At 41.7% G+C, this 26,463-nt stretch overlaps 1 protein-coding gene across 1 annotated transcript; it reads left to right on the plus strand.

Annotated features, from left to right (window-relative positions):
* Positions 1–1,568: 1,568 nt before the first annotated feature.
* ANXA13 (annexin A13) lies at positions 1,569–24,253 on the plus strand. The gene is made up of 12 exons (XM_072328948.1): positions 1,569–1,583; positions 2,551–2,625; positions 13,453–13,531; positions 14,890–14,984; positions 17,165–17,335; positions 17,447–17,480; positions 17,566–17,645; positions 19,055–19,123; positions 19,253–19,354; positions 21,486–21,561; positions 22,868–22,980; positions 24,134–24,253. Exons 1-12 carry the CDS (start codon positions 1,569–1,571, stop codon positions 24,251–24,253), a joined length of 1,029 nt encoding a protein of 342 aa, XP_072185049.1.
* Positions 24,254–26,463: the final 2,210 nt, after the last annotated feature.

A 26,463-nucleotide genomic window follows, 5' to 3' on the forward strand; every position in this document is an offset into this window, starting at 1 on the left:
TTATTTTCCTTATTACAGATCTTTTGTGCTTTTTCTGTCTGTGCTTTTTCCTGTCTCAGTGCCTACCTGTGCAACCTACTGTGTAACCTGCTTTAGCAGGGAGTTGGACTGTGTGATCTCTCAAGGTCCCTTCCAACCCCTGCAATTCTGTGATCCCTTGCAATAAATTAGCTCCACATTTCATTACTGATGCCCTAATTTACGTATGCAGATAGACCACACACATGCACATGCACAGCATAGCATATTATGTATTACTCAATCTACTGATAGTTTTAAATCCTTAATGAGCTGCCCTCTATTTTACCTGCTGTGCTGCTGTATTTCTCTCACAGTCAGTAAGAACAGTAGGATTACCAGATTGTATTGGACTCTATGGGTACCCACCAACCTAACATATTCCATGGAAACCCTACAGCTGTTTTCTCTCCAACTTCAGCATTTCCTTTAATGCCTGTTGGGTCAGCTTTATTCCCAAAATAATCATGGAAGAAGTGGATAGTTCCCAGTTCAGTAATAGTATTGAAGATGTCTGAGACAGGATGTCACCACAAGGCATTGAATTCTGAAGAAAATCCCTCATTCTTACATTGGATTTTTACATCTTATGTTAGAACACTACAGTCAAACCCAATCATTCAGTTTTAAGTGTTTGACCCCACAGGCAGCCTCCTTCAGGTTACATCCACTGCCTCACGGCAGGCTCCTCCATGGCTGCATGTGGAGATGTGCTCCATGTGGTGCCCATGGGCTTCAGGGGACAGCCTGCTGCATCGTGGGACTCTTCTGGGTTCCAGGGGACTTCTCCAAACACCTGCCCTCTGTCTGCACTGACCTTTTGGCTGCAGGGCTGTTTCTCACACGTTTTTCTCTCACACAGCTGCTGCATGGTTTTTTTTTTGCTTTCTTAAATACATGTCACAGAGATGCCATCAGCTTCATGGACTGGCTCAGATTTGGCCAGAGCAAACTGGAACTGGCTCTGCCTAGTACAAGGACGATCACTGGTCTCTTCTCCACAGGCCATCCCTGCAGCCCCTTCTCCCCACTGCCAAAACCTTGCCACATAAACCTAGTGCTGTGTGATTCTGTTTGACATATTCTATGGGAGCTGTGAGTCTTCAATGACATATTAAATACCACCAAGTCCCATAAAATCAAATATTAACTTTTCCAAAACAGGCATCCTTCCTTCTAAAATGACTGGAAATTGTATGTTAGGCACTACTGTATTTAGGTGTTTTAAATCATTGTAATAATAATTAGATAAAAGGTTGTATGTGTAACCTTAGGGCTTATATTATGAAATCCTTATTTTCTCTGGCGAAACCAGCCAACTCCATGACCCAACAGGATATGCTATTAGATTGCAGGGATAATAAAGCCACCGTGTAATGATGAATACACCCCACCTTGAAATGACTAGGATTTAAATAAGACCAAAGTTATTGATTAACCCAGGGCTGGGTAGAACTTAGCAACTGCATGAAAAGTTGACTATTTCATCTGAATGCTTGTTTTATTGAAGAGCAGAAGAATTGTGTCTTCCACAGTCAGGCTAAGCAAAAATGGGCAGTTCACATGTAAGTACTTCTTTAATTTGGATAGTCAAGAGTACAAAAATTTCCTGTTTTTTGTTGTTTTGGTTTTTTTGTCCCCTTTCACTCTGAATTACATTAATACAGCTGCAAATGAAGATTTAAAATCAAAGTCTACTTAAAGTGTGGGCGTAAAAATTGTATATATATAGCTGGTAGCATCCACTTCTTTGCAATATGTGGGTTATAAAATGGTTGCAGTAAGAAGCAGGTTCTGCTTCTTTTAACACCGTTAATGGCATAGTTAGAAAGGGAAGCATTTTGAGAAAAAGAAGTGATGCATAGGATGTCATGGGACATCTAAATTGAGTTAGATTAGCAAATTTGTGCTGGAACCTTCTAAACACAATTCCCTAAAGATCTATGAAAAGCTTTCCATTCCAGAGGCCAAATTCAGCCAATTTTATCTCCTGTGGAGACAGGAGTAATCTCAAAGTGTGATGCTTGCAGACAGATCTGACAGAAATCCATGTTGCTGCACTGCATCATATCATATGGGGCTGAGACAATTTTGGCCAATGTTTTGGTGCTTAATAGTAAATATCTAAGTCTGCATAATGACATTTAACCTCAAAATAGCCTGAGTGATAGTTGCGTGTTTGGGTGGATGCGTTGAATGACCAGCACTTCTGAAAATGAAGAAGCTTGTACTGATGAAGCTGGGGGGCTTTCAGCTCCGCTTAAAAATCATGGATGAACTACAGTTTATTCAGCTGTGCGTCAATTTCTTTGATTGCCCCAAATCTGCAATCAATGTATCAATAGAAGATATCCTGTTTCTTCCCTCCTCATCATTTGTCCCCATGAAATTGCAGGTTGTCTTGGAGAAGTACCTGCAGAACTGCATCTGGAACAGCCTGAAAACATTCGGTTTTTAATAGAGGCTTTCAACTCGTATTTTGCAATCATAGGTTCATGAGTGTCTCATGTATTGTGTTTTTTAAACCTCCAGAGCAAGTCTTACAACCTCCCAGAGGATAAACGGGAACCAACCATAGGGACAACAAGTTTGTCAACAGATCAACCAGTAAGCACTCTTTTCACGAGGGATGAAAGGGGCACTGTGGTGTCACAGCACACGTTGCAGCGGTTTATGGTGGCTTTGGGAGGCACTGCAGTGCACAAAGGCAGCTCCTCTTCTGTGATCAAGATCAGCACTAGTAAAGCTGGGTTGTTTCGTTCTGTTGAATACTGCATCATTCCAACATTTTATCCCCCTTGAAAATTCAGAAAGTGAAATTTCTTTGGCTAACCCAAATTTTGCAGGGAGAATTAGTAGCTGAATCAGCACTGTCAGCTGAGGTATTTTGTTCTGATGGGGTGGATTTATAGTTCAAAACTTAACAAAGGAAAATGTTACTGTCAAATTAAATTTTCACTGAAAACTAAGCATTGTTCAAAGGAACGATGTTTGTAGGAAAGGAAAGATGCCATTGTTTGGAAGTTAAAATTGGACTTTTCAGCTATATCGGAGCGTATGATACTTAAAATGAAGCCTTCATCAAAATTAGTATCTTTCCTAAGCATGCTAATTTGCTAATTTGAACAAAAGTAACAAACATTACTGAAAAATATGCTTCCAACAGCAAAAAAATAAAAATAAAAATAAATCCAACCAATTCCAAGAAGTAACATTCTGTTAGAATATGAGCTTCTGATTGAGCTGCACCTGACACAATATTAGAGCTCCAAATCTGCACGCTTCCACATGCTTCTCACTATCTAAGTTCAGTCCAGATTCTTTCTACAATCAACCAAAGGTCTTGACTGCTCATCCCTGGAGATTTAAAGTCATTTAAACTTATTTTCTCCGTTTGCATTCTTGCATCTTTAAGCTTATCTGTACATCTGCTCTTCTTCAAAATCACTGCAGGTGGAATCAATCCAAGTGAAAATCTGAGCGGCTGTTCTGCTGTAAGCAAAGTGCTTTGGGGAGCATTCAGGGAATAGCAGCAATGGTTTTTGTGTTATGATGGCTTGAAAACTTTGATCGATTTTAACATTTGTGAAATTGTTTAACTGTTTAAAACTTCTGTCACTAAATAATCCAAGGCCCGGTACTCATTATTCTGTTGTTCTCAAGCTACTCCAGGGGATGGAATAATGCTTTGTTACTAATTTAAGCCATTTTTTGCAATTCTCTGAAAGTCCCTTGCGTTTCATCTTCCCATTGTAAAGCAGCCCAAACCTCCTGCCAGGCAGGACACTATTAACATAAGAAGGAGGTGGCAGGAGGTGGGCCGGATGGTTTGAGAACTTGAAGGTAAAAATGTAAGTATAACCTTAAGAGCACCTCCGCCCGATGGATTCCTTGGGAACAAGCTCACAAACATTGCAAGGGCCTTTGTGTTGCTTACAAGGACCGAAGTACCTCATCAGTACAAGCACTACCAACTACAGTGTAGTTTTATCATCTCATTGCGAACTCAACAAAAGCTATTTGTTGCTTCCCCTGGCAGACTGGCATTCAGTATCAGTAGATTCTTGTTCATTCTCTGGCCATAAGCCCACAGTCAGCAGAAGACAGAAATACCTTCACACAACACTGGGGGAGAACCATGACATATTCTTTTTGTTTCTATGACCCCCATTTATCCAGAACATTTGCTGCTCCTTTTAGGTCTGAGGTCCTGTGAATACAGCTGATAAAGGTGTTAGCAAGCATATACCCATTAAATATATATATATATATACACATATATAATATATGTGTATTTTAATATATATATTATATATTATATATATAATATATATTATATTATATATATATAACATTATATAATATATATATTATATAATATATATATTATATTATATATACATATATTTGTTTATATTTGTGGCAAATCAAGCAAACAAAACAAAACTCACTGGGGTATCAAAGGGTTCTTAGTTTTGTTAAAATGTACAAAAACTAAAAATATCCAGACTCCAACACTTTTTTTATATGTATTTCTAATATAGTCTACCGGGTTCTGTCCTTACTAACCAGAAAAATTAGTCTAGCTGTGTTGCTAACTATGACTATTGCCCTGGGGGAGTCAGCCAACTTGGGAGCACTCTGAGACTTCCTCCACCCTGCGAGGTGGAAGGCAGTTAGACAAAGAAACCCCCAGGATTGCTAGATGCAGTTGGTTTGTCAGACACCAACGTGCAATATTTGCATATTAATTTCCTTTGTATGGATCTATGAATATGTAAACAGTGTTTAAATAATACATATTGCAGAGGGCCAAGGACAGATGCATGCAGTCTTGGTGTTTCCCTTTTAGGATGCTACCTCCCTCCAGTTCTTTTGTTTTTAAAAGTTTCAGATTTTGAAGGTGCAAATGGGTCAGTATGATGTTCCCAAAGATTACATCCATGTATTGCAGTCCTGTGTTGGTATGCTTAAGTATACCAATGCTTAAATATGCGCTTAAGTGATGCTAGCTTTTTTGCATGCATACAGAATACTTAGCTTCAGATCTGTCGATTACGAGAACTCATCACAAGTTTCAACTGAGGTAATGAGAAGAGTGACTAATTTTTAACAAGACATGGGAATGCTTGAGCTATATCTGTAGGCGCATGCAAGCCAGAGGTTTGGTATCTCAGTTGAAAAACAAGCATAATTTTCAGTTCCAGTCATTTTAGTTATCATTATCCATGTAATGGCTCAACATACAAAGTGTTTTCCAGCCAGGCATTATGGTCAGTGATATAAAAGCAGGCTCTACCCTTAGCACACTGGAAAATTATCCTAGACTTGGAATCTCAAATTTTCTCCTGGCAAGAAAAGCCATTTCTTAGCCACTTTTGTGGTTTCTGTTTTGAAGTCTTCAAAGAAAGTCATGTGGAGCCCAATTCATGCTCTGGCACATCTTACTTACAAAGATGTTTGCACTGAAGCAGATAGACTGAAGTCTCTAAGAAGAATAGCTGCAGTTTTGTGACTTTCACTTTTTCTCTATGTGGCACCCAGGAAATTGTAATCTGCTTTAAGGAGTTCCACCAGATAGACCAAAGTGGTTTGGGGCGCATTAAAACCAGACAGTGCAAAATTTAGCTGTAAGAAAAACTCACCAAAACATAATTTTCTTCTCTTAATTATGGATTCACTTGTCACAGTGATGAGGATGACTATATCAAGTTGATAAAAAAAACAGCCATAAGCGTTTTTGAGATGATACATTAACAACTGCTTAGAAACAAGAGAAACATTGTAGGAGGCGAATTGTTTTGCTTTCCCATTTAATTAGCTGTCCAGATAGCATCACCATTGCCAATTATTTATAGCAGGAAAAGGCAAATGCAGCTATTTCTATTAGGATATTGTTATCACTGCATCTTTAGTCTCAGATTTAGATTATTTGCACCTCTTATTTGGAAGGGAGTAACTGAGTCATAACAAAGGTTATTGAGTAAGGAAACCATGTCTACATGACTTATGTGCATTGTGTTGTCCAACATACACTTCATATTTGAACTGTTTGATTGCTGATAGCAGCAAACTTCAGCAGAAAGTTAGGCTGGGTGTGCGCTACTGTCATACAGCTGTTAGACCTAAAACAGTCACGAGGATTTTGGAGAGGAGCAGCATGCCTGGCAGGTGGCGAATGGCAAAGGTGCTTTTGTCTAAGCGGTCAGGAAGGCAGGTGGCAATTTTCCAGTTATATATTGTGGTTGGCTGAGAAAATTGCTCAAACAAACCAAAATGACAGGTGTGCATCGTGAAACAGCACAGGAAAAAAGGTGGTGGTCAAAAGGACACACGTAGTCCTGAAGTTGCCGTGGATCCATTTTGTCTAAGCCCATCCTTCCCTGTACTTGATCTCTTTACATTCCCTAAAACCAGGTCCTTTTGGCCAGTACTGCCAGACAGAAATATCCAAAATGGGGACCCAGAGCAGCAACCCTGCACCAGCAGGAGCCCTTCCTGTTATTACAGGTGTTATCAGCCCTACATTTTTATTACCACAGCACAAACCCCGGAGCTTGTTGATACTGCCCTGTTGCCAACATGCCACAGCTGTTGACTTGTGTTTGTTTTTAAATACTAGCTCCCATCTACTCTGACCTCTGTGTTAAAACTGTTGCTGTTTGCATGAATTCCTACCTGAGTAATGGAGCCCAGTTATTTGAATTTTACTGAAGACCTTGCAGAAGACCATCTTACATTGATAGGATAATAAGAGATGGGAAAGCAACCATGCAATAATGACTATCTTCACCCATGAACAGCCTTTCCCAATTAGATAAGGCACAACCTTGACTCCTAGTAACTCATCTTTGTTAGTTGTTGTTTTTTGGAGCAGAGACTGCGACCATTCCTATTGCACTCATTGCTTCTGCTGTGATCCAAAACATCACCCAGTTCCATGCAGCCTGAGGTAGCACTATGCTACGCTGAAAAATTATTTCTGACCAGAAACATGGCTCCATGTTTTGTCTCTCTTTTTAAGTAGATCAGAACCCAACACTGCAGCCTACTGCCACATTTGTTCTTGTGTTTTATTCTTAACACAAGGAAGGGGTTGGAAATGAATGATGAGAATTGGGCCATTTACCACTAAAACTGCCCTTTTAGATGTTAGCAGGAGGCACTGCTGGTAATATAGTGGAGAGCCACAACCCTAAGATCTAAGACAGTACGTCATTTTTTCCCTCAGTGTGTTAATCTAGTTAACCTCAAATTCCAATTGTGTTATAGCTCATTAAAAGCTTCTGCCAAGGTAAATAATTAATCTTAAGTACATGCATGCTGATAAAACATTTATCATGTATGTGGTGATTTGCTAAAAGTGATCTTCCATGTTCGTAAGATATTAGATATAATTTAACTAATAAGCACTCCATTCCTGTTACTTACCATGCTAACAAGGTGACTGAATGATTTGGGGCACATCTTAGTAGACACAGAAAAGAGGAAAACAAATTAATGGAGCATGGGATTGAAAGAGGCCTCAAGGTGCCAGCTAACTTACCCACTGCTGCAAGCTCTACCCAAACCACTCCTGGGATATCTCATGGTGCAGAGCTGGAAGAGAGCTAGTTGGTTGGAGATGAAGCTCTGCAAAGCTGGTGGAGCTGATGGATCAGGGATTGTGTGTTGTGAGAACTGAGAAATAGGCAAGTACCACTGTTTCCAATTTCTGTTGGGTTTACCATTGTTTTGACTTACCTGTTTGTCTTCCTGTCATTCACATCAGGCCTGGATTCCTGAAGGAGCACAGTGCAGGATACTGCAGTGTCATGTATCTGTGTATATTCCTCAGGGCTGGGACTAGCCCCAGCTCAGCCCCACACAGCCACTTACTCACCCTCCACGAGATGGAAGGAGAGAATAAGAAAGGCAAAAGTGAGAATTTTCATGGGCTTAGATTTAAAAGTAAAAGGGGGGGGGGGGGTTGGGGGGAGAACAAAACAAAATGAGAAATGAGTGATGCAAAAGGCAATTCACCATCAGCTGACCTATGCCCAGACACTCCTCAGATGGCAACCCCAGACGAATTCTCCCCAGATTTATTGCTGATCATGATGTCAGAAGGTGTGGAATGTGGTTGAAATCAGCTGTGCTGGCTGTGTCTCCTCCCAGCCTCCTCACTATGAGGGCTGAATGAGAAGCAGAAAAGTCCTTGAGTGTGGGTTAGTACTGCTCAGGTAATGCATCAGTGTTATCTGTGCTATGCTGGTCACAAATTCATACCATGGCTCTATCCAGACTGCTGGGAATAAAATCAACTCTATTCCAACCAAAACCAGGACAGCTAGCTAAAAATGATTGTACCTATTGGAATTTTTTAGCTAAATTTGCCAGCAAAGTTTTAGTCTCGAGGCTATTTGGTGCCTGGTTTGTTTCATGAGTATCGAAAGAAGAGAGAAACTGTATTAGAAATTCTTTCAGTAAAAGACTGATGTGTGACCTCAACCCGTGGCAGACATCAGAGAATCCTTATGGTGATGTGCAGGATAAGCACAGAAATCAGTCTGAAGCCAGGTGGGAATCTGTGGGAAACAAGACTTGGATAGCAAAGGAAGCTTGTATCATTCCATGTGGAACTGTTTTATGTAATTCTTGTTTAAACCTTGGTTCTCTCCAATGCATCTTTGTGATCATAATTAAATGCATGGGAAGAATAACAAAACCAGTAAATTAACTGGGACTTGATTTCGTACCAATTTCCACTAACCACTGCAGATGCCCTCAGACCCATCTGTAACAAGTTACTGGTGCGGGTCACACAGCAACCTACACATTTCCAGCTGGCATTGAGCTTACCCTGAGGCATCTCTAGTGGCACCAGACACCAACAACTGAGTACTGCCCTAAATTTTCTTCCAGACCACATTCATGTGCAGTAGTCAATGCTGCAAAGAGCCTGGCTAGGTCAGTCTGCCCTTTCTGCAGGATCTCATTTTAGATTTGATTTTTATTTTTGTTAAGCCAAAGAGCAATGGAGTACAGCAACCAAAGACCATCTTGAAATAGGACATCTGCTGAATAAATCATTTCAATGGAGCTGGCAAAAATCTCAACACCTCTGGGTCCATCCAGCCCATGTTAGAGCCGTGCTTGCAGCAATTCTGTATGTATTCCAATTATGTTGAGCAGCGGCCACATTCCTGCTGGCTCTTCCTAGTGATTAGCCTCTGGGATCTACATCTGCATTTATCTGTGCACAACTTTGCATTGATCCATGCTGGAGCTGCAGAGGAAGAGCGTGGTCAGCAGCATCCCTTGCAGCAACCCTTTCTGTTGTTTTGACATTACTCTTCCATAAATCTCTGCTCCCATGGTTGTGCATTTGCTTAAGTGGGTGGGGGTGGAAAAATACCAGTGGTTGCTCAGATATATTATCAGCTATTTTCAGGTAGAGTACTTTGTCTCTCTTGCAATACAGGAAGCTACCTGTGCTCATGGCAGCATTCCTTCTGTTCTTGTCTTCTGACAGCTTAGCAGTTTATATATATATGTGTTGTCTTTACCTCCAGGAAGCTATTAGCTGTGGTCTCCAGAAATCTCCACAATATACTACAACATCTCTCCAACTGTATTGCTTATTTGTGTAGCATAAGGGTTCCTCCATATGCTGACATCAAGAAAAGTCTCCATATGCTTCTCTAAGCATTGTGGACCATCTTCAGCTATAAATTTGTCCTCTCTACTCAGCTCATGTGAGGCCTCATCTGTAGTACCGTAACCAGGCCTGGGGCCCCGAGCACAAGAATGATGCGGAGCTTTTGGAACAGGTCCCAAGGAGGGCCACTAAGATGATCAGAAGACTGGAGCACCTCTCCTATGAGGAAAGGTTGAGGGAACTGGGCTTGTTTAGCTTGGAGAAGAAAAGGCTCTGGGGAAATCTCATTGTGGCCTTCCAATGTTTGAAGGGAGCGTATAAATAGGAGGGGAAATGGCTGTTTACAAAGGTGGATAGAGATAGAACAAGGGGGAATGGTCTTAAACTGAGACAAGGGAGGTTTAGGTTAGATATTAGGAGGAAGTTTTTCACTCAGAGGGTGGTGACGCACTGGAACAGGTTGCGCGAGGAGGTTGTGGATGCCCCATCCCTGGAGGCATTCAAGGCCGGGCTGGATGTGGCTCTGGGCAGCCTGGTCTGGTGGTTGGTGACCCTGCACACAGCAGGGGATTGGAACTGGATATCATCATGGTCCTTTTCAACCCAGACCATTCTATGATTCTATGATCTCCTTAAAGTAAAATGTTATTTACAGCAGGAAAAATGATTGGGTATGCTTTACATGTTAAAAGTGGTTGTATTAGAACTGTTGCAGCACCAACACTTGCAAGACATTGCCAGTCAAATCTAATCTGAGACCTTAATTCTAAAACAAGACCTATATTAAAGTGACTCTGCCTGTATAAATGCATATATAGTCACAAATTGTATGAAGCATCAATTTATTTTGCCATTTAACTCTTTAGGAGAATGTGCCATAGTTCTGCAGGGCAGGAGGAAGCCCAGGTCTGGAGCAGCTCTCTCCTCTGCATGGGAGGGCCGTGCCAGTGGGTGAGACCCAGCAGACAGTGAGATTTAACCAGGGCGTTCTGAGTGACTCAGGAATTGGCCTTGACAGTTTCCTACCCAGCGTATCAGCTTTCCAATCTACAAAGCTTTAATGCTAGTGTTACTCACAGTACTACACAAGTGATATCCTCAGAGTCACCAGTTAACGTTTGACAGTTGTTTATTTGAAGACGGTGGCTTCAACACAGCTCATTCTTGTAGTGCTTTAAAACAAACATATCCTGAACATCATTGAGAAACCAGCCTTCATCATACTTGACCCTTGTAAATAAATACTTTTCTTTATGCCTTTATGAATTGTCATAAATCCACTATGTCATTTCACTTGATGGTGCTACCATTCTCCTACCTGTAGCAACTGTGCTACACACACCCAACAGCTACACCAACAAGTAGGGGTTAGGGACTAGCTATAGTCTGATTACAGATGAAAACCATTGAGGCATACAGTAACAAACCAGCTTGCAGTGCCCACTGGGATTGTTCCAGAATGCATGATACTAATGGAAGAAATTATCAGTGCATTACCAAGCAGAGGAGGAACTCTGACAACCCTAACAAGCCTATGTCAAAGTTTGGACTGAAGTGCTGAAATGCTTTGCGTTACCAAATTGGTGTTAGGGAGAGAGGACACCTCTCTGCAGGGCGTCCTCAACTGATGGGCTGTATGTCCAGAATGGATTCCCGTTGTTTTGTGGAATACCTTTATTCTGCTCCCTAAGGCTGGTTAGCCTCTACTGTTTGCTTTGGGGTTGCAGAGAATAAAGTTGAACTTTATTCTGTTGAGTCTTTCTGTTGCCAAGATAGAAAGGAAAATGAAGGTGTAACATGACCATTGGAAAAGGAGAAATAAGTCAGAGTTGTTGAGTTTTCAGCTCTCATCGTGCCAAACAAACAAACAAAAAACTCCAACATGATTTCATGCAAGAAGAAGCACAACTGCCCCGTGAACAATAGGAGAACAGGAAAGCAATTAATATGATTTGGTTTGGACAGATAATGGTTTCTAACTCATTTTTGTTTTCTAACACTGTGCTTTTCCCTTTCATTTTCAACAAGGTTCTTGAGAAGCTGGAAGATCATTAAACAAAATCTTTCACTAGAAAATATTATTTATATGTACCTAATTTCACCTAGCTGGAAAGGTTTGGGAAAGTGTGTATGTGCTTTGCCAGTCATTGGGAGCATACAGGAGGGTGCACATTCACAAGCAATAGTGGGCTGGTGAAGGTGTTACCTTGTGAGGCTGCAGTGCCATAAGTCTGAGAACCTTATGCATTGATCCTGTACCTTAATAACTGCTGTTGAAATAATAACTTCCAATTAAGATAATTTGAGTGAGAAAGCTGCATTACAGCCACTGCCATTAGCGGTAAGTTGTATTCTAGCTATTGACTGCATTAGAAAAGTCAGGATGCTTAAATTGTGTTTAGTTTATTACAATGGAAAAGTAGCATAGGGACTGTATTTAAAGTTCATCCATGAGATAAAGCCCTTTGCCTTGTGACAGAGAACAACTTAATGCAGAGCTATATCTCTTCTACCAGAACTGGTAGTGCAGAGTGTGAAACTTTGGAGGGATGCCAACAGGCTATACCAGTGCATTGCAGAGCATGTTCAAAGTCCATATGGTAAATCGTCCTCAGGCCAACAGAGTGACCTTGTCTGTGGCATTTTTCAGGAGTAATCTCTGCCCTGTGCTCTTCCCTAGGGCAAGGAGAAAACATAGCCATGTAGCTCTTCTACTGAGAGGCATTTTTGGAAGGGCTTAGTGCCATGTCCCAGGGTGTCCTCACCCTTAACTGTCCCTAATGGAGAGCAGAGTGCTTTGCCTTTGGGTGTCATCACCCTTCAGTAACAGCAGTGGAGAGCCAGTGCCTGGCAGCCCTGCAAAACCGCCAGATCAACCTGCTGCCATTTGAATGGAAATACCAAAGCACTTATATCCTCACACTTGTATCCTCAGAGCAGATGGTGTCCATATAGTTCAAATTGATTTAGGAGCCTAGGAGCTATTTTCCAGTATTATTTAAGCTCTTAGGCATTTAAATGATCTGATTCATGATACTACAGGGGCTGAAAATGTTGCTGGCCTGCTCCCAGATACTTCTATGCTTGTCTGAGAAATAGCAGAGCAGGGGACTACCAGAACTGCAGCCCCTCTGGTTCACACCCTGTCAAATTAGTACAAATTAGCGTGGTTTTCTGTTTACATTTATATGTCAGGCTATAAGCTGCTGCTGTAGTGGTGGACTTTGAGTTATTATTCCTGATAGATCTAGCTCAAAGTAACCATATGTACAGTACACACACAGACATGTACAACCACCATCTTTATGACGTTATATATCTTCATTTACTTTGTTTGTGTAAGGACATCAATTGAAAAAAGGTATGCAGGACCCATTTTTATTCAATCCATAGAGACTGCCAGCTTGTAACAGTTAAATATGCACAGGATTCTGCGTGCATCTGATAAGTCATTTATATTGGCCTGTTGTTAATGTGGTACAAACAAACAGTATTTGATCTGACATGAAGTTGTCCAATATAAAGTTATTACATTCAGATTATTTGAACAAGCCTGAACCGTCAGAGCAAAGTTACATAGGATCAGTGTCACGTGTCATGTGGAAACAGCTATTTTTGCTCCAATTCCAGGAGACCTTGCGATAGACAGAGCTTTTCAGCAAAGCCCAATCTGAAGTTCGAAGTTTAGATGCTGTGACTAAAGATCAGGCAAGAACCTGGCCCAGACTTCTGTGGTTCAAAGGGAATAATGCAAAGTCATTTCCCATTTGTCTGTTGTGTCTCTGTTTTCCCAGTCAACCGACAAACGCCGTCATCATGGGTTTGATGCAGACCGAGATGCCAAGAAATTACACAGCGCCTGCAAAGGAGCAGGTAAGAAAGCTCTTTGCTTTTGTGCAAAGGGCAAGTCAAGATTATAAAGAGCATGTCCGTATTCAAGAACAGTATTTAAACCATTTTCAGTTAATCTTTATGCTTTCTGTCACTGACTCAAAAAGCGTGCACACACATGGAGTTAAGGTAAATGGGAAAGGCATCCAGTTTGCTCAAAGACTGGTAGGATCTGTTTTGTTAACTGCTTGACTCCAGAGGATCAGGCTAAACTTGCTATTTGCTGATGTGACAGGACCACGAAGCTGTCAGTGCTGATATGACATTCATGGAGTCCAGCCAGTAAGGCTGCCACTTAAACTCTTTATATGTTATGGACATTGTGGCAGTGCCCACCTCAGTCAGGGCCAGAGGTATCCTCTGACAGATGTTCATTTCAATACCTGTTTTGAGTAAATGCCTGAGGCAAGTCACTGGCCCCACAGATGGAAGTGCACCAGGACAGAGGCTAATGCAATAGCTGCTCTGTTGTGTCATTCGGGCATCCAAATAGCACTGCTGTAGTCCTGTCCCATTAGCCACAAACACTGACTGATGCCTTCCAGCTGCCTTGTTTAGAGAAAGCATCTGTTTATATTGGCTTAGGGAAGGAAAAGTGCAAGAACAAGGTCACTGCCTTCAGCAAGCATCTATCTATTGCGTAAGTTACAGGTCAAGGCTTCCTCAGGACTTTCCCATGGCAGGACGTTGTGTGGTCAGTTCCCCTGTGGGCTCCCCAGAGAAACGGCCCCTGCAGTGCCCATCATTGGGACTTCCCAGCAGCTGCATTCTCCCACTTATTTATGCCAAACAAAACAGCATCAGCAGAGAGATTCAGATCATGAAGCCTAATTCCCTCTCCTCTTTCTGACTCCATCTAGCACAGAGAACAACCTGTTTTGTACAGTCCACCATTAAGGCAGTGAGTAAACAAGACTGATTTGAACACATCCTCACCTACCCAGCCACTTGCCCCATGCTGTTGCCACAGCTGAAAAGCACTGCAGGGGTGGAAAATAGGGGCAAGGACTGCTTCAACAACTGCCACTCTAAACATGGACATCAGTCCATGGGCATTGGCACGTCAGAACTCTGATCAGAAACAGAAGACTCAGATCCTCTGATAACATATCAGCAGCATAAGGCAGTGATCTTCTATTTTACGTTCTGAACACTGCAGCTGACTACAGATTAATATATTCTCGTCAGATTCTCAGATTCTACAAATCCCAAAGTTTTCCCGAGTTGATGTATGTATCTTGATTTGTTTCTCTTTAGAGAGGAAAGCACTCAGTCCTCTTTTCTTTCCTCGGCATTGGATTCTTGATTAAACCCTGTCTATGTACAACCTTCTTTTTCAGGAACTGATGAAAAAAAAGTTATTGAAGTCTTGTCAAGTCGAACATCAGAGCAGAGACAACAAATTAAACAGAAGTACAAAGCTCTCTATGGCAAGGTATGTCAGAATAATTGGCCCCTCTCTTTTGAACAGCATGCATGCTGGAAATGGAGCTCTCAGACCTCTGAGATACCAAGGGCCCAATGAATTGAAGGTTTCTGATTCAGCATTTTTTTTTTAGCTCCAAAATACTGTTATATTAACAACATCAGGATTCAGAATATTTGTTTTTAATTCAGCCTTAAACAGATCAGAGCATTTTATTCAATGTTGGGACAGCTAAAAAAAAACATTCATAACCAAAATCAAATATTTTCTCAAAAAGAGTAGCAAGAAGTTGGCACAGGCTGCCTAGAGAGGTGGTCAAGGAACACGGAGATGTGGCCCTGGGGGACATGGCTTAGTGGGCATGGTGGTGATGGGTTGATGGTTGGACTAGATGACTAGGACAAGGTCAAGGGGAAACGGTTTTAAGTTGAAGGAGGGAAGATTTAAGTTGGATGTCAGGGAGAAGTTCTTTACTAAGAGTGTGGTGAGGTCCTGGAAATAGACTGTCCAGAGAGGTTGTGGATGCCCCAGGTGTGATGCCTGGAGGTGTTCAAGGCCAGGTTGGATGGGGTTCTGGGCAGCCTGGTCTGGTATTAAATGTGGAGGTTGGTAGCCCTGCCTGCTGCAGTAAGGTTGGAGCTTCATGATCCTTGAGGTCCCTTCCAACCCAAGCCATTCTATGATTCTATCATTCTATGGTCTTTCAGTGCTATTTCCAGTCTTAATAACTGTATGACTCTGTATTTCAGCTTGTGTTTATCTTTAGTGCATTCAGAAAAAAAAAAAAAAAAAAAAAAGAAAGAAAAAGAAAAAGAAACCCGAAACCAAGGCAATTGCAATTAATTGCAAGACAAATGCAATTAAAGTAACAGGGAAATTCCAGATTGAAATCCCCCTTAGACCAGGTACAAATTCAGAGGAACATTTTGGTCTTACATAATTATATTTTTGTGAGTCAAATAGATTTAATATTGATTTATGCTCATGATGAGATAGACCCCACATGGAAAAAATGAGAAATCTCCAAGGGTGCCTGGTTTCTGGGGGGAGGACACAAAGGCTGCCTTTATGATTTAGATTGTAAGAAAAATAAAAGCTTTCAAATCATTTTTTAGGTAAATAACTGTTTGTTTTTATTATTAAATCACTATTTTCTTAAGGTCTACTTGCTCTTCAGTCTTTAATCAATGTTAATATGACAGGCAGCACTTAAGCAGAAAGCCTGTCATATGTAAACCAGACAGCAAGCATGATTCTGAGTGCATGCACACCACTGAGTGCATTCCTTAAGGAGGATTAAGAAAAACAGGCATTGGAAATGGACAAATTCCAGGGGTTATCCCAGTGACATGGGCATGTCACAACCCTTCCAACCCGGATCTTTGTGAGAGCAGAGCTGCACACTGCTAGAGGAAGTGCGGTCTGCCAGTGCCCTGGGACTGGTCCAGCACTGGTGGGAGCTGCTGGATCGAGGGATGGAGCTCATCTGCGGTTGGGCAAGAGCACACTTCAGAACAATAGATGTAGAACTGGCCTTCTTCACTGCTGTTCTGTAGCTGTCAAATACTTCCTGGACTGCAGGAAATGTCAGCTGAAGAAAGAGCTTGAATAAATCATTGGTAGATGTTATTCTCCAACGTGAGTGCTCAGCTGACACATAAACACCAGCCAGCTCTTCTCCATTACTAATTTTTTAATTAAAAAGATCAGAAAGGATCTTTGTGGTTGTTTTTTTTTTTACTTTTCTTTTTCTTTTTATCTTTGTTTTTGGTGGGGAAAAAAATGCAAAGCACTTTATAGAAACATGTTGCTTCTTGTGGTAAGTCCATTTTAACCAAAAGCGGAAAAGAATTTGGGGGAAGTTGGATCCCTTTTATTGCACCTCTTTGAAAACAGAAGGTTTCTGTGTTGTGTTTTGGGGCAAATTCTCCTGGTAAGGGATTTTAAATACTAGTGCACAAGTATTTAAACAAGGAAGAGTCCAAACTGGACCACGAGCAGCTAATATTTGAAGACAGGAGAAAAAGATCATTCAGTATTTTGGGGGAATTTAATATGCAAAGAGATTCCCACATGCCTTTTCTTTTTTCCCCATATTTTTGTCCCTTTTTGGTACAGAAAAAGCTTTGAAATCGTGGAATTCTCTAATTCCACTTGGACTTTTGCACTAACCCTTCCTGCCCTCACAGGATTTGGAGGAAGTCCTGAAGGGAGAACTGAGTGGCAATTTTGAAAAGGCTGTGCTGGCTCTGCTGGACCTTCCCTGTGAGTATAAGGCCCGAGAGCTTCACAAGGCCATGAAGGGTGCCGGGACTGACGAGTCGCTGCTGATTGAGATCCTCTGCACACAAAACAATAAGGTTGGGACATTCTGGTAGATTTTACATGTGATGTACCTTAGGTAGCAGCGCAGAAAGCTGACTTGCTTTGTCTGCTTGTTTGCTTGTTGATTTACGTTCTTATATCCCTAGGAAATTATAAGCATAAAGGAGGCATACAAGCGGCGTAAGTAGTGTTGCTTTTCACATACCTTCATTTGAGGCCTTCATCACTGAGTGAACCCTCACAGATCTGTTTTTTTCCTGCACAGTCTTTGATAAAGATCTGGAGTCTGATGTGAAAGGTGACACGAGTGGTTCCCTGAGGAAGATATTGGTCACTGTGCTGGAGGTGAGGCTGTGAACTTTACTATTATGCACCAACCTGGAAGAGAGATTTTCTTTTATTTATCGTGATAAGCATTAGCTGCTATTTAGAATGACCGCAATTAGTAATATAATAACAAAGTAATTATAATAAGCAAAAGACATTTTTAAAGGCATTCTTCCGGACAAGAACATTCTAAGTTTCCAGCTGTTTAATGTCACAATGGGGATTATACAAATTCAGAAGCGATTTTAAAAACTCTGATAATTGGAAGGCATCAGTGTAACCTTATGATTTTTATCACAGTAATGGTATCATAGAATCACAGAATCACTAAGGTAGCAAAAGAGCACTAAGATCATTTAGGCCAACCATCAACACATCACCACCATGCCCACTAAACCATGTCCCTTAGTACCACATCTACACCTTTCTTGAAAACCCTGAGGGCAGAATGGTAGAATACCTATGAAAGGTCGTGAGTACATTATGCTGATTTCTGTCTAAAGCCTGTGACACCTGGTTTCAATCTCAACTTACAATTCATATAGATACAGAAGAAGTAAGAAAGAGGTTGCTGTTATGTTAGCTTTCCATTCACAAAAAGAAAGCGTATTTTCCATTACAACATGCTTTATTTTAAACCAGCTACATGAAATAAAAAACGAATAACATTTCTATAAAGACATAGTATAGCTAAATATCTGGACATTAGGAAATATTACTTCTCGGAAAGGGTAGTCAGGCATTGGAATGCACTGCCCAGGGAGGTGGTAGAGTCACCGACCATGGGAGTGTTCAAGAAACGTTTGGATGTTGCGTTGAGGAATATGGTTTAGCTGGGAAGTATTGGTAATGGTTGGACTAGATGATCTTCTAGGTCTTTTCCAACCTTGATAATTCTGTGATTCTGTAAATAGAGTAAGATCACAAGTAGGAATGCAACAGACAGCCCATGGAAATGAAAAGATTTGATACATTTTAAAGTCTTAACAGTCCCACTGCTAAGTACACGAGTCTGGAAAGCACTGCTCCAACCTCTTGGGGTATATTTTCAGGAGACATAAGTGTGTATTATCCATATATCTTTTTCATAGATAATTTGTTTGTAATTTCAGTTAGAAAACAAACAAACAAACAAAAACAGTGCTAGTGAATGCTCAGAGCATGCATTATATTGATTTATTGAGGAATATTTCACAGCTCTCAGGGAGTACACAGCACTGATTAGTGTTCAGGCTTCACCTCAAATCCATGCTGAACTTGGACAGCTCTATCCCATGCTGTACAGTGGCCCATTACTAAGCAGTTGTCAGCAGGTGGCAGCAAAACTATAACCAAATGTTTGCAAAGGCCACTAAATGACCTTCCCCTCCACCACAAACTAACCAGCACTTGAGTCTCTTTTTTCACTGTAATGTCCTTTTCTGTAGGCAACCCGAGATGAGAACCAGCAGGTCAACATGGAGCTCGCTGAGCAGGATGCCTCAGATCTGTATAAAGTAAGTGAAACTACAGGAAGAAAGAAAAACAACAATTATCTGGTGCTGCTCAGCAATGAGATGGTGACAAAATGCACTGAGCATGTGGCAATACACAAGTGCATCAAAAATTAACATGCAATATCTAAGGCAGGAGAAGGCCGCTGGGGAACAGAGGAGCTGGCTTTCAATGTTGTCTTAGCAAAGAGAAGCTACAGTCAGCTGAGAGCAACTTTTCAGGCCTACGAAAAGGTGAGTTATTCCCTTCTGTGACGTGGGTTGCACAGGATGTAATGTGTAGCTTGCAGACCCTGCAACAACATGTAGAGATGGTGATCCTTTATTGAACATTTTAAAGAAATTTGGAAATTATTTCTGTATGACTAGATCCTGACCTTACAGAGGGAAAAAGCTGTATCGTATGCCAGTTAAGCAGAGGATATTCCCTTTCATAACCCACACAGCATCCAACCAAACAAAAGCTGTGGTGTCCCACAATTGCATGATGATGCGTGTGCTGGTTCCTGCAGCAGGAGGGCTGACCATTCTGGGGCTTTGAGGTGGCACACAGCTGGGTGAATGCATGCTGGATCTATCCCTGGCTTACTCATGAGACCTTGCTGGTCTGGGGGTGCCTATTCCCATCCTCTCCATTGCACTCATCCACAGCCCTTCTGTTAGGGCAGAGGTGCATCTCTGGCCTCTTCTGAGCAGACAACAGGTGCAAGGACTTTGCTGTGCTCTCCCCACAAGCAAAAGACAAAGTAAGCAGCAGAACCTTGGCTGTTTACTTGACCTGTGAAAGTTCAAGCAAAGTAAAATGCAAAGTTTTTCTCCCAGCAGCTAGGTGGAAGCCCAGCAGTGATGTTTGTTTCCTGGAGAGGGGTCCTCTCCAGCCTCTGGCTCAGAAACCTGAAATCCCCTAGGATGGAGAATCATAGAATCATAGAATTACTCAGGTTGGAAAAGACCTCAAAGATCATCAAGTCCAACCACAGCCTAACCATAGTAACCTAACTCTAACAACCCTCTGCTAAATCATATCTCTGAGCACCACATTCAAACAGCTCTTAAACACATCCAGGGATGGTGACTCGATCACCTCCCTGGGGAGCCTATTCCAGTGTTTAACTACCCTTTCTGTAAAGAAGTGTTTCCTAATGTCCAACCTAAACTTACCTCGGTGCAACTTGAGGCCATTTCCCCTCGTCCTGTCACCTGTCAGTGAGAAGAGACCTGCCTCTCTCTCGCTGTAAGCACCTTTCAGATACCTTTCAGATACTGGAAGAGAGCAATGTCTCTGAGTTCATAGAAAACTGTGACCCTAAGCACTGAAGACAGAAACCTTCAGTCACAGTCTTCTTTCAACGTCATCATAATAAGGAACTCTTTTTTGGAAAAATGTTTGAAGCTTAATCCAGCTTTTGGTTTGTTGTTGGCAGGAGAACAAAACCAGACACTAATTGATACTCCCTCAGAGTTGCCCATACCCTGGGGGTTCCAAGCTACCTTCACTGTTTGATTCCAAAAGCCAAGATCATATTGCCCAAACCAATCTACCACATCCTCTCTGCTGTATGTGAGGAAGGGAGCCCAGATTAGAGCCATGCAAACATCAATCCTTCACTTTTGGAAAGATAAATAGAGACAGGTCAATGTGAAATTGGATTTGCAGAATCTCACAAGGTATCCAATGTATCCAATGCTGCCTTGTATTTGTGCTCTCCTAGGTCTGAGCTAAAGTCCACTGGATTATTGAAACATGCAGAGCCATCCAAATAGCAAAACAGAGCAAAGTAAAAGGCTTTGAGGTTCAGAAAATTCACTAGGTCAAAATGAACTGTTTTGAAGTGGCAGTCTCTTTTTCCCTTTTTTCTACAGAATAATACAAAAACTTGGGAACAACTGAAGTGCTTGTAAACTTTCCGTGGGAAGCCAAAGACAATAAGTAACAAAACTTCACAGAGCTGGTAAAGCTCCAAAATTTATCTTCTTTGTGTGGAAACTATCCAGAGCCTTGATAAAAGGATTAGAAGGAACTCAGAGAGTTTTTCCTAGACTCGGGGTCACTCAAGAAGAAGCTGAAGCTTCTTTGTTCTAGAAGCCCTCTGATATGAGTACAACTGCCTGATTGATGTTATCCATCTCCTAGCTGCTGTGCTTTACCAGGCCTTGTAGCCTCTGTTTTCTTGGTGACAGTGGATCTGTGAGCACTTAAACCAGAGAAAGGCTTCATTTGTCCATGAATTACTCTCTTGTAAAGAGCTAAAAGGACGTGAATTGGGCTTTTGCCATTGCACCCTTAATATGAAGTGGGTTTTATGGCAGTGCTATGATGTGTGCAGAGAGCAATTCTTATAGCTACATTTTGTTGTCCTTGTAGGTGTGTGGAAAAGACATAGAAGAATCCATTAAAAGTGAAACATCAGGAGATCTGGAGAAAGCTTATCTCACTCTTGGTAAAAGAAAAATAAAAGCATTGAGACCTTTCTTTTCTAGTTCTTGCCCTCCTCTGACATCAGTTCTTGGGGGTTCTGCCTGGTGACAGTTATTGAGGTAACCCTAAACTGAAACTGACTTATCCGCTAGGAAAAGGATAGACAGGTTTCAGTAGTGATGTGGATCCCCCAATTTGAAAAATAAATCTTTCCAGATACAGCTCCTCCTTAAGGCTGGGTTATTTGCTCTCTAAACTGCCCCTGAGGCTGTGGTTGTGAATAACTTCTAGTCTGGACATCATCAGCAGTGTGCATTACTGCAAAAACATACAGGCTCCTTATTGGCCATTTAGCACTAGGGATGACTGTGACCAGTTTTTACACCTGAACCCTGGATCTTGTTAGCTTACTGGTATTGATTTTATCTGTGTGGATCTAGGATCTCCCAGATCTTGCCCCTCTAAGCTGCAGGTGAGCAAGTACCATAAGAATATATCACAGAGTCATAAAATCATTGAATGGCTTGTGTTTGAAAGAACTTCCAAGAACATCCAGGCCCAACCCCCTGCTGTGGGCAGGGTTGCCCCCCACCAGGTCAGGCTGCCTAGGGCCCCATCCAACCTGGTCTTGAACACCTCCAGGGATGGGGCACCCACAGCTTCTGTGGGCAGCCTGTGCCAGTGCCTCACTACCCTCTGAGTAAAAAATTTCTTACTAAAATCTAACTTAAACCTCATCTCTTTCAGTTTAAAGCTATTCCCCTTGTCCTATTGCTATCAGATCATGTAAGCATTGGTCTCTCTCCTTTTTATGTGCTCCCCCCAAGTACTGGAAATCTGTAATGAGGTCTCCCTGGAGCCTTCTCTTCTCCAAGCTAAACAAGTCCGTCTCTCTCTACCTTTCTTCATAAGTGAGGTGCTCCAGCCACATCTTCATTGCCTCCTCTGGACCCACACCAATAGTTGCATGTTTTTCTTGTGTCTGGTGTCCCAGGCCTGGACACAGTAAATATATCATCAAGGAGAACTCCCAATGGACAAATGTTCATCCCCATTCATTTCATTTTCACTGTGGAATAGCAGTGGAGTCACTGTTTATCATTTCACTGTGTAATAAACTTTCCCTCTGGATAAATGTGTGACTCCATTCAGATTCCAAACTTGTTCCTTATATGTGGATAGAGAACTAGTTATAAAATAAAAACCCTCCCAGCTCATATGTCCCTAGAGAGTTTTCTGTATTTCTTCCTTACTTATTTCCTTCTGATTGAAAATGTAATACAAAGTGTAAATATTTAAGTGTAATGAAGTCTTTTACTGTTCTTCAGTCAGCTGTGCCAAAGACTGTCCGGGTTACTTTGCTACGCTTCTGCACAAGTCAATGAAAGGAGCTGGGACTGATGAAGATACCTTGATTCGCATCCTTGTGACCAGGGCTGAGGTAGGGTATCCTGCAATCTGCAATACTACTGTACCATCAGCTCTGTGAGAAATACAAATGTAGAGAGTACAGAGTGAGCTCTGGTGGATCACGTGCTGAGCCAACCCCATACAGCCCAGTGACATCAGAGGCCACACTCTGCTTTTATACCTAGGCGATGCTAATTTTGGTATGGCATCTATTTCTGGTTTTGAAAGGATGAGCAAGCATACAGACAGCCTATAGTAGAGTCAACTGTACCTGGATAAAAATGGCCTGTGGGGAGGCCCAATAAGATGCGTAAAAGTAAATTCCTAGTGAAGTAATTGTAAAGCAGCAGTTCTCAAATTAATAATTGCTTATAAATATACGTTGCCAATTCTCTCCGATTCCATCTAGGAAAAGCAGATGGGAAGGAGGGAAGAGAAATAAAGAGCTAAAGGAGATAACTGTAATTTTAAAGAGCACAAAGTTGAAAAAGACGTTTGATATCCTAAACATAGTCTTTAATTCTGCCTACCTTATATGCTGTTGAGATTATAACCTCAGGGCGGTTTCAGTCTTGACGCAGAAAAGGAATTGTTCACATGGACATGGAGAGCATATTTCTCAGTAATCAGAAGCATGAGAAATCAGCCCCCAATATAGTCTCTTCATTAAGATGCAGCTGAATCAAGAGAACACTTAAAGACCCCAGTAATAAAGATCACAACTGTGCAGTGGGTTTCTTTTCACCAGAAAGCTTGAGACAAGGCATTTCATTCTCCCCTCATAGTAACCAGAAAATTACTTCTGTGAGTGGAACAAAAACAACAAAACTGTCTTTTATACTCCATCTTTTATACATGGAAGTGCTCCTTTTCTTTCTTGACACCACGGAGTGCATCCACACAGCACCACTGAACACTAGGTAGAGATGCCCCTGGCCACCCCAGCATGGCGCTCCACTCATGTCCATCCCCCTTTTCACAGCTAGTGTCCCCTCACCACACCATCTCACATGGGCTTACCTCAAGTCCTAACAAGAACTCCAGGGTTCTCCAAGGTGTTTGGACTTCCTGCTTTCTTCTCTTCTCCCACTGGCTGCAGTGGACCTCAGGGGTCCTGGTATGAGCAGGGCACATGGTACAAAACACGACCCACTCTTCTAAAGAGGCTCTTGGTGTCTTCTCAGAGTGACCTTCCAGCAATAAAGGGGAAGTTCCAGGAAATGTACAAGAAGTCGTTAACTGAAGCTGTCCGATCTGATACCTCTGGGGACTTCAGAAAGTTGCTTCTGGCTATTTTGCACTAAATAACCATCAAGAATGAAGAGGCATGCTGAGCAGCCACCTCTTGATTAGCTTCCAAAATAGCATTCAAAAAATGTGGCATTAGCACAAAGAAAAAAATCCAATTTATTTTCTTTCCAGCTGGGAAACACATTGCCAAGTAAAGCTGGACATGAGGTTTATGTTATGGCTGTCTCACCAAATGTCCTCAAGCAATAAAGATGTGTTAAAATACTAAGTCTAAATTGGCCTCTTTATGTCTGCATGTGTGGAAGAATCTTTATTTTCTGTCATCATTTCTTCTGTGTAGACTTCCTGCCTTTCTTAAGACTTAGTGGTATTCATAAGATTGTCCTTGTTCTTTCTCCATGTTTCTTCCCCAGTGTGAGGGATGCAGTGTCATGCCATCACAGTCCTGCCCAGAGAAAATAGGTAGTAATTTCTTCTCAACCCATTATTACAGCTCTTTAAACAACTGGTAGGCTGTGAATCAATGATTTAAGTGAGGCTCTGAGTAAAATCCTCCTATCAGCAGGAGAGGTTGGAATGATTTCCCTGTCTGTGAGTTTCCCTCTCAATCCTACTCATCTCCCAAGTTATCCCGTACTGGAGATAACAAATTGCAGTCTACATTGGCACTACCGCCTGAGATATGGCACAGGAAAATGTCCATGGAAGAGATGGGATTTCATGAGGTGGATCTGCTCATCATGGACATACTTCTACAGTGGTAGACATGGACCTCAGGGCAGTTCACAGTCTCCATCCTTGGAGGTTTCAGAGACCCAACTGTATAAAACTCTTGAGCAGTGTGTTTTGATCTCATGGCTAGCCCTGCTTTTGATTGGACAAGAGACCACTTGAGGTCCCTTCCATCCTGGATTATCCTAAAATTCTGGGACAGAAGATAGAGATAAAAAATAACATGAGAGAGTCTGGTAAATAAGAAGAAAAGAGAGGAAAGTCTGGGTGAAGAAGATGGGCATGTGAGCTTTTCTTTGTGTCTGGTCGCTTCCTGCCTCTGAGTGCAGTACACTATGAAAGGATCCTTCAGACCCACATGCTCTGAGGTATTTTGTCATCTATATTCCACTGAAAATAGTATTTCTGAAGAACTGGACTTGTTTCTCTTTGCTTGTATCAATGTCACAGTGGTAGTATTCAGACATCTAGTTACAGTCTGAAAAGGTGGGGGGCACAATAAACGGACAGTGAGAAAGATGGGAGGCTTTAGGATCTGTGTATATCACAGGTGTGACAGGATGTCGCAGCACTTTAGGGGTATGATCCACCTTTGACAACATTTCTATCAACCTAAAAATATCAGAGGAATCTGAAATGAGCCATATGATTCTGGATTTGACTTTGTCTTTAATTTTCAGACCCAGAAAGTGGGGTAGTGCAGGATATGGGATAAGTGTATCTCCTTGATATTGTTGCCATGAGTCTCTTGTAACCAGAGAGCCTAGAAAGGATACATGAATAATCTACTTAGGTGTCCAATGTTCCTGGTGATATTTTATACCTCAGAGGTCACACTATGTTCTGTCCAAGATAAGCTGGCAGGTACCAGTTCTCAAATGATGTACTTGGAAGAAAAGCCAGCAGTTGCCTGAAATGTGCATGAAGGAGCTGGTTTAGGCAAAGGATTTGTTTTAAAATATTCAAGGAAGAGTGCCCAAAGCCATATGATTGATTTCTGTGAAACCTCTAGCACCCTTTAAACCCAGCTATGTACTTATTTAATGTGAGGCACGTAACTTTGGCAGCCAAATTTATTTTTGCCTGAAGACTGTTCTAATTAATGCTAGCAAGTCATTCTAACTACAGAGGGAAGAGCACAATCACTTTCATCTTAATCTTTCTCTCTTTAATTAGAGATTGGCCTGAAACCAAGCCGGGAGCCCACATATCTTCACACCCACACATACTGGGGCAAAGTCATTACTGAATTATATGCTATATTTATCTATCTGCCTGTACACAATGCATACAGTGGTGGCAGTGACACTTGTGAAGCTGCTCTGTGTCTTCAAAGCTGTAAAACTTGTTCCCATGCCTCTCTACCAGAAGTTCAGGTCACAGGTTCAAAATTTGAGTTCAGATTCCAAGACCAGTATCTACAGATACTTACTCAGCCTATAAAGCCTTACTCAGCCTATAAACCAGAACTGAATTCAGACCCAATTAAGCCTTAAACTAAGCCTTAGCTCAGGTCCAAGTATCATACCAA

The sequence above is a fragment of the Excalfactoria chinensis genome, chromosome 2 (genome assembly GCF_039878825.1).
Source record: "Excalfactoria chinensis isolate bCotChi1 chromosome 2, bCotChi1.hap2, whole genome shotgun sequence".
NCBI lineage: Eukaryota > Metazoa > Chordata > Aves > Galliformes > Phasianidae > Excalfactoria > Excalfactoria chinensis.

Coding starts and splice junctions, on each gene's coding strand:
- ANXA13 (XM_072328948.1), top strand. Junction 14,985..17,164: donor ACAAAGCTCTCTATGGCAAG/GTATGTCAGAAT, acceptor CTGCCCTCACAG/GATTTGGAGGAAGTCCTGAA. Junction 17,336..17,446: donor TCTGCACACAAAACAATAAG/GTTGGGACATTC, acceptor TTATATCCCTAG/GAAATTATAAGCATAAAGGA.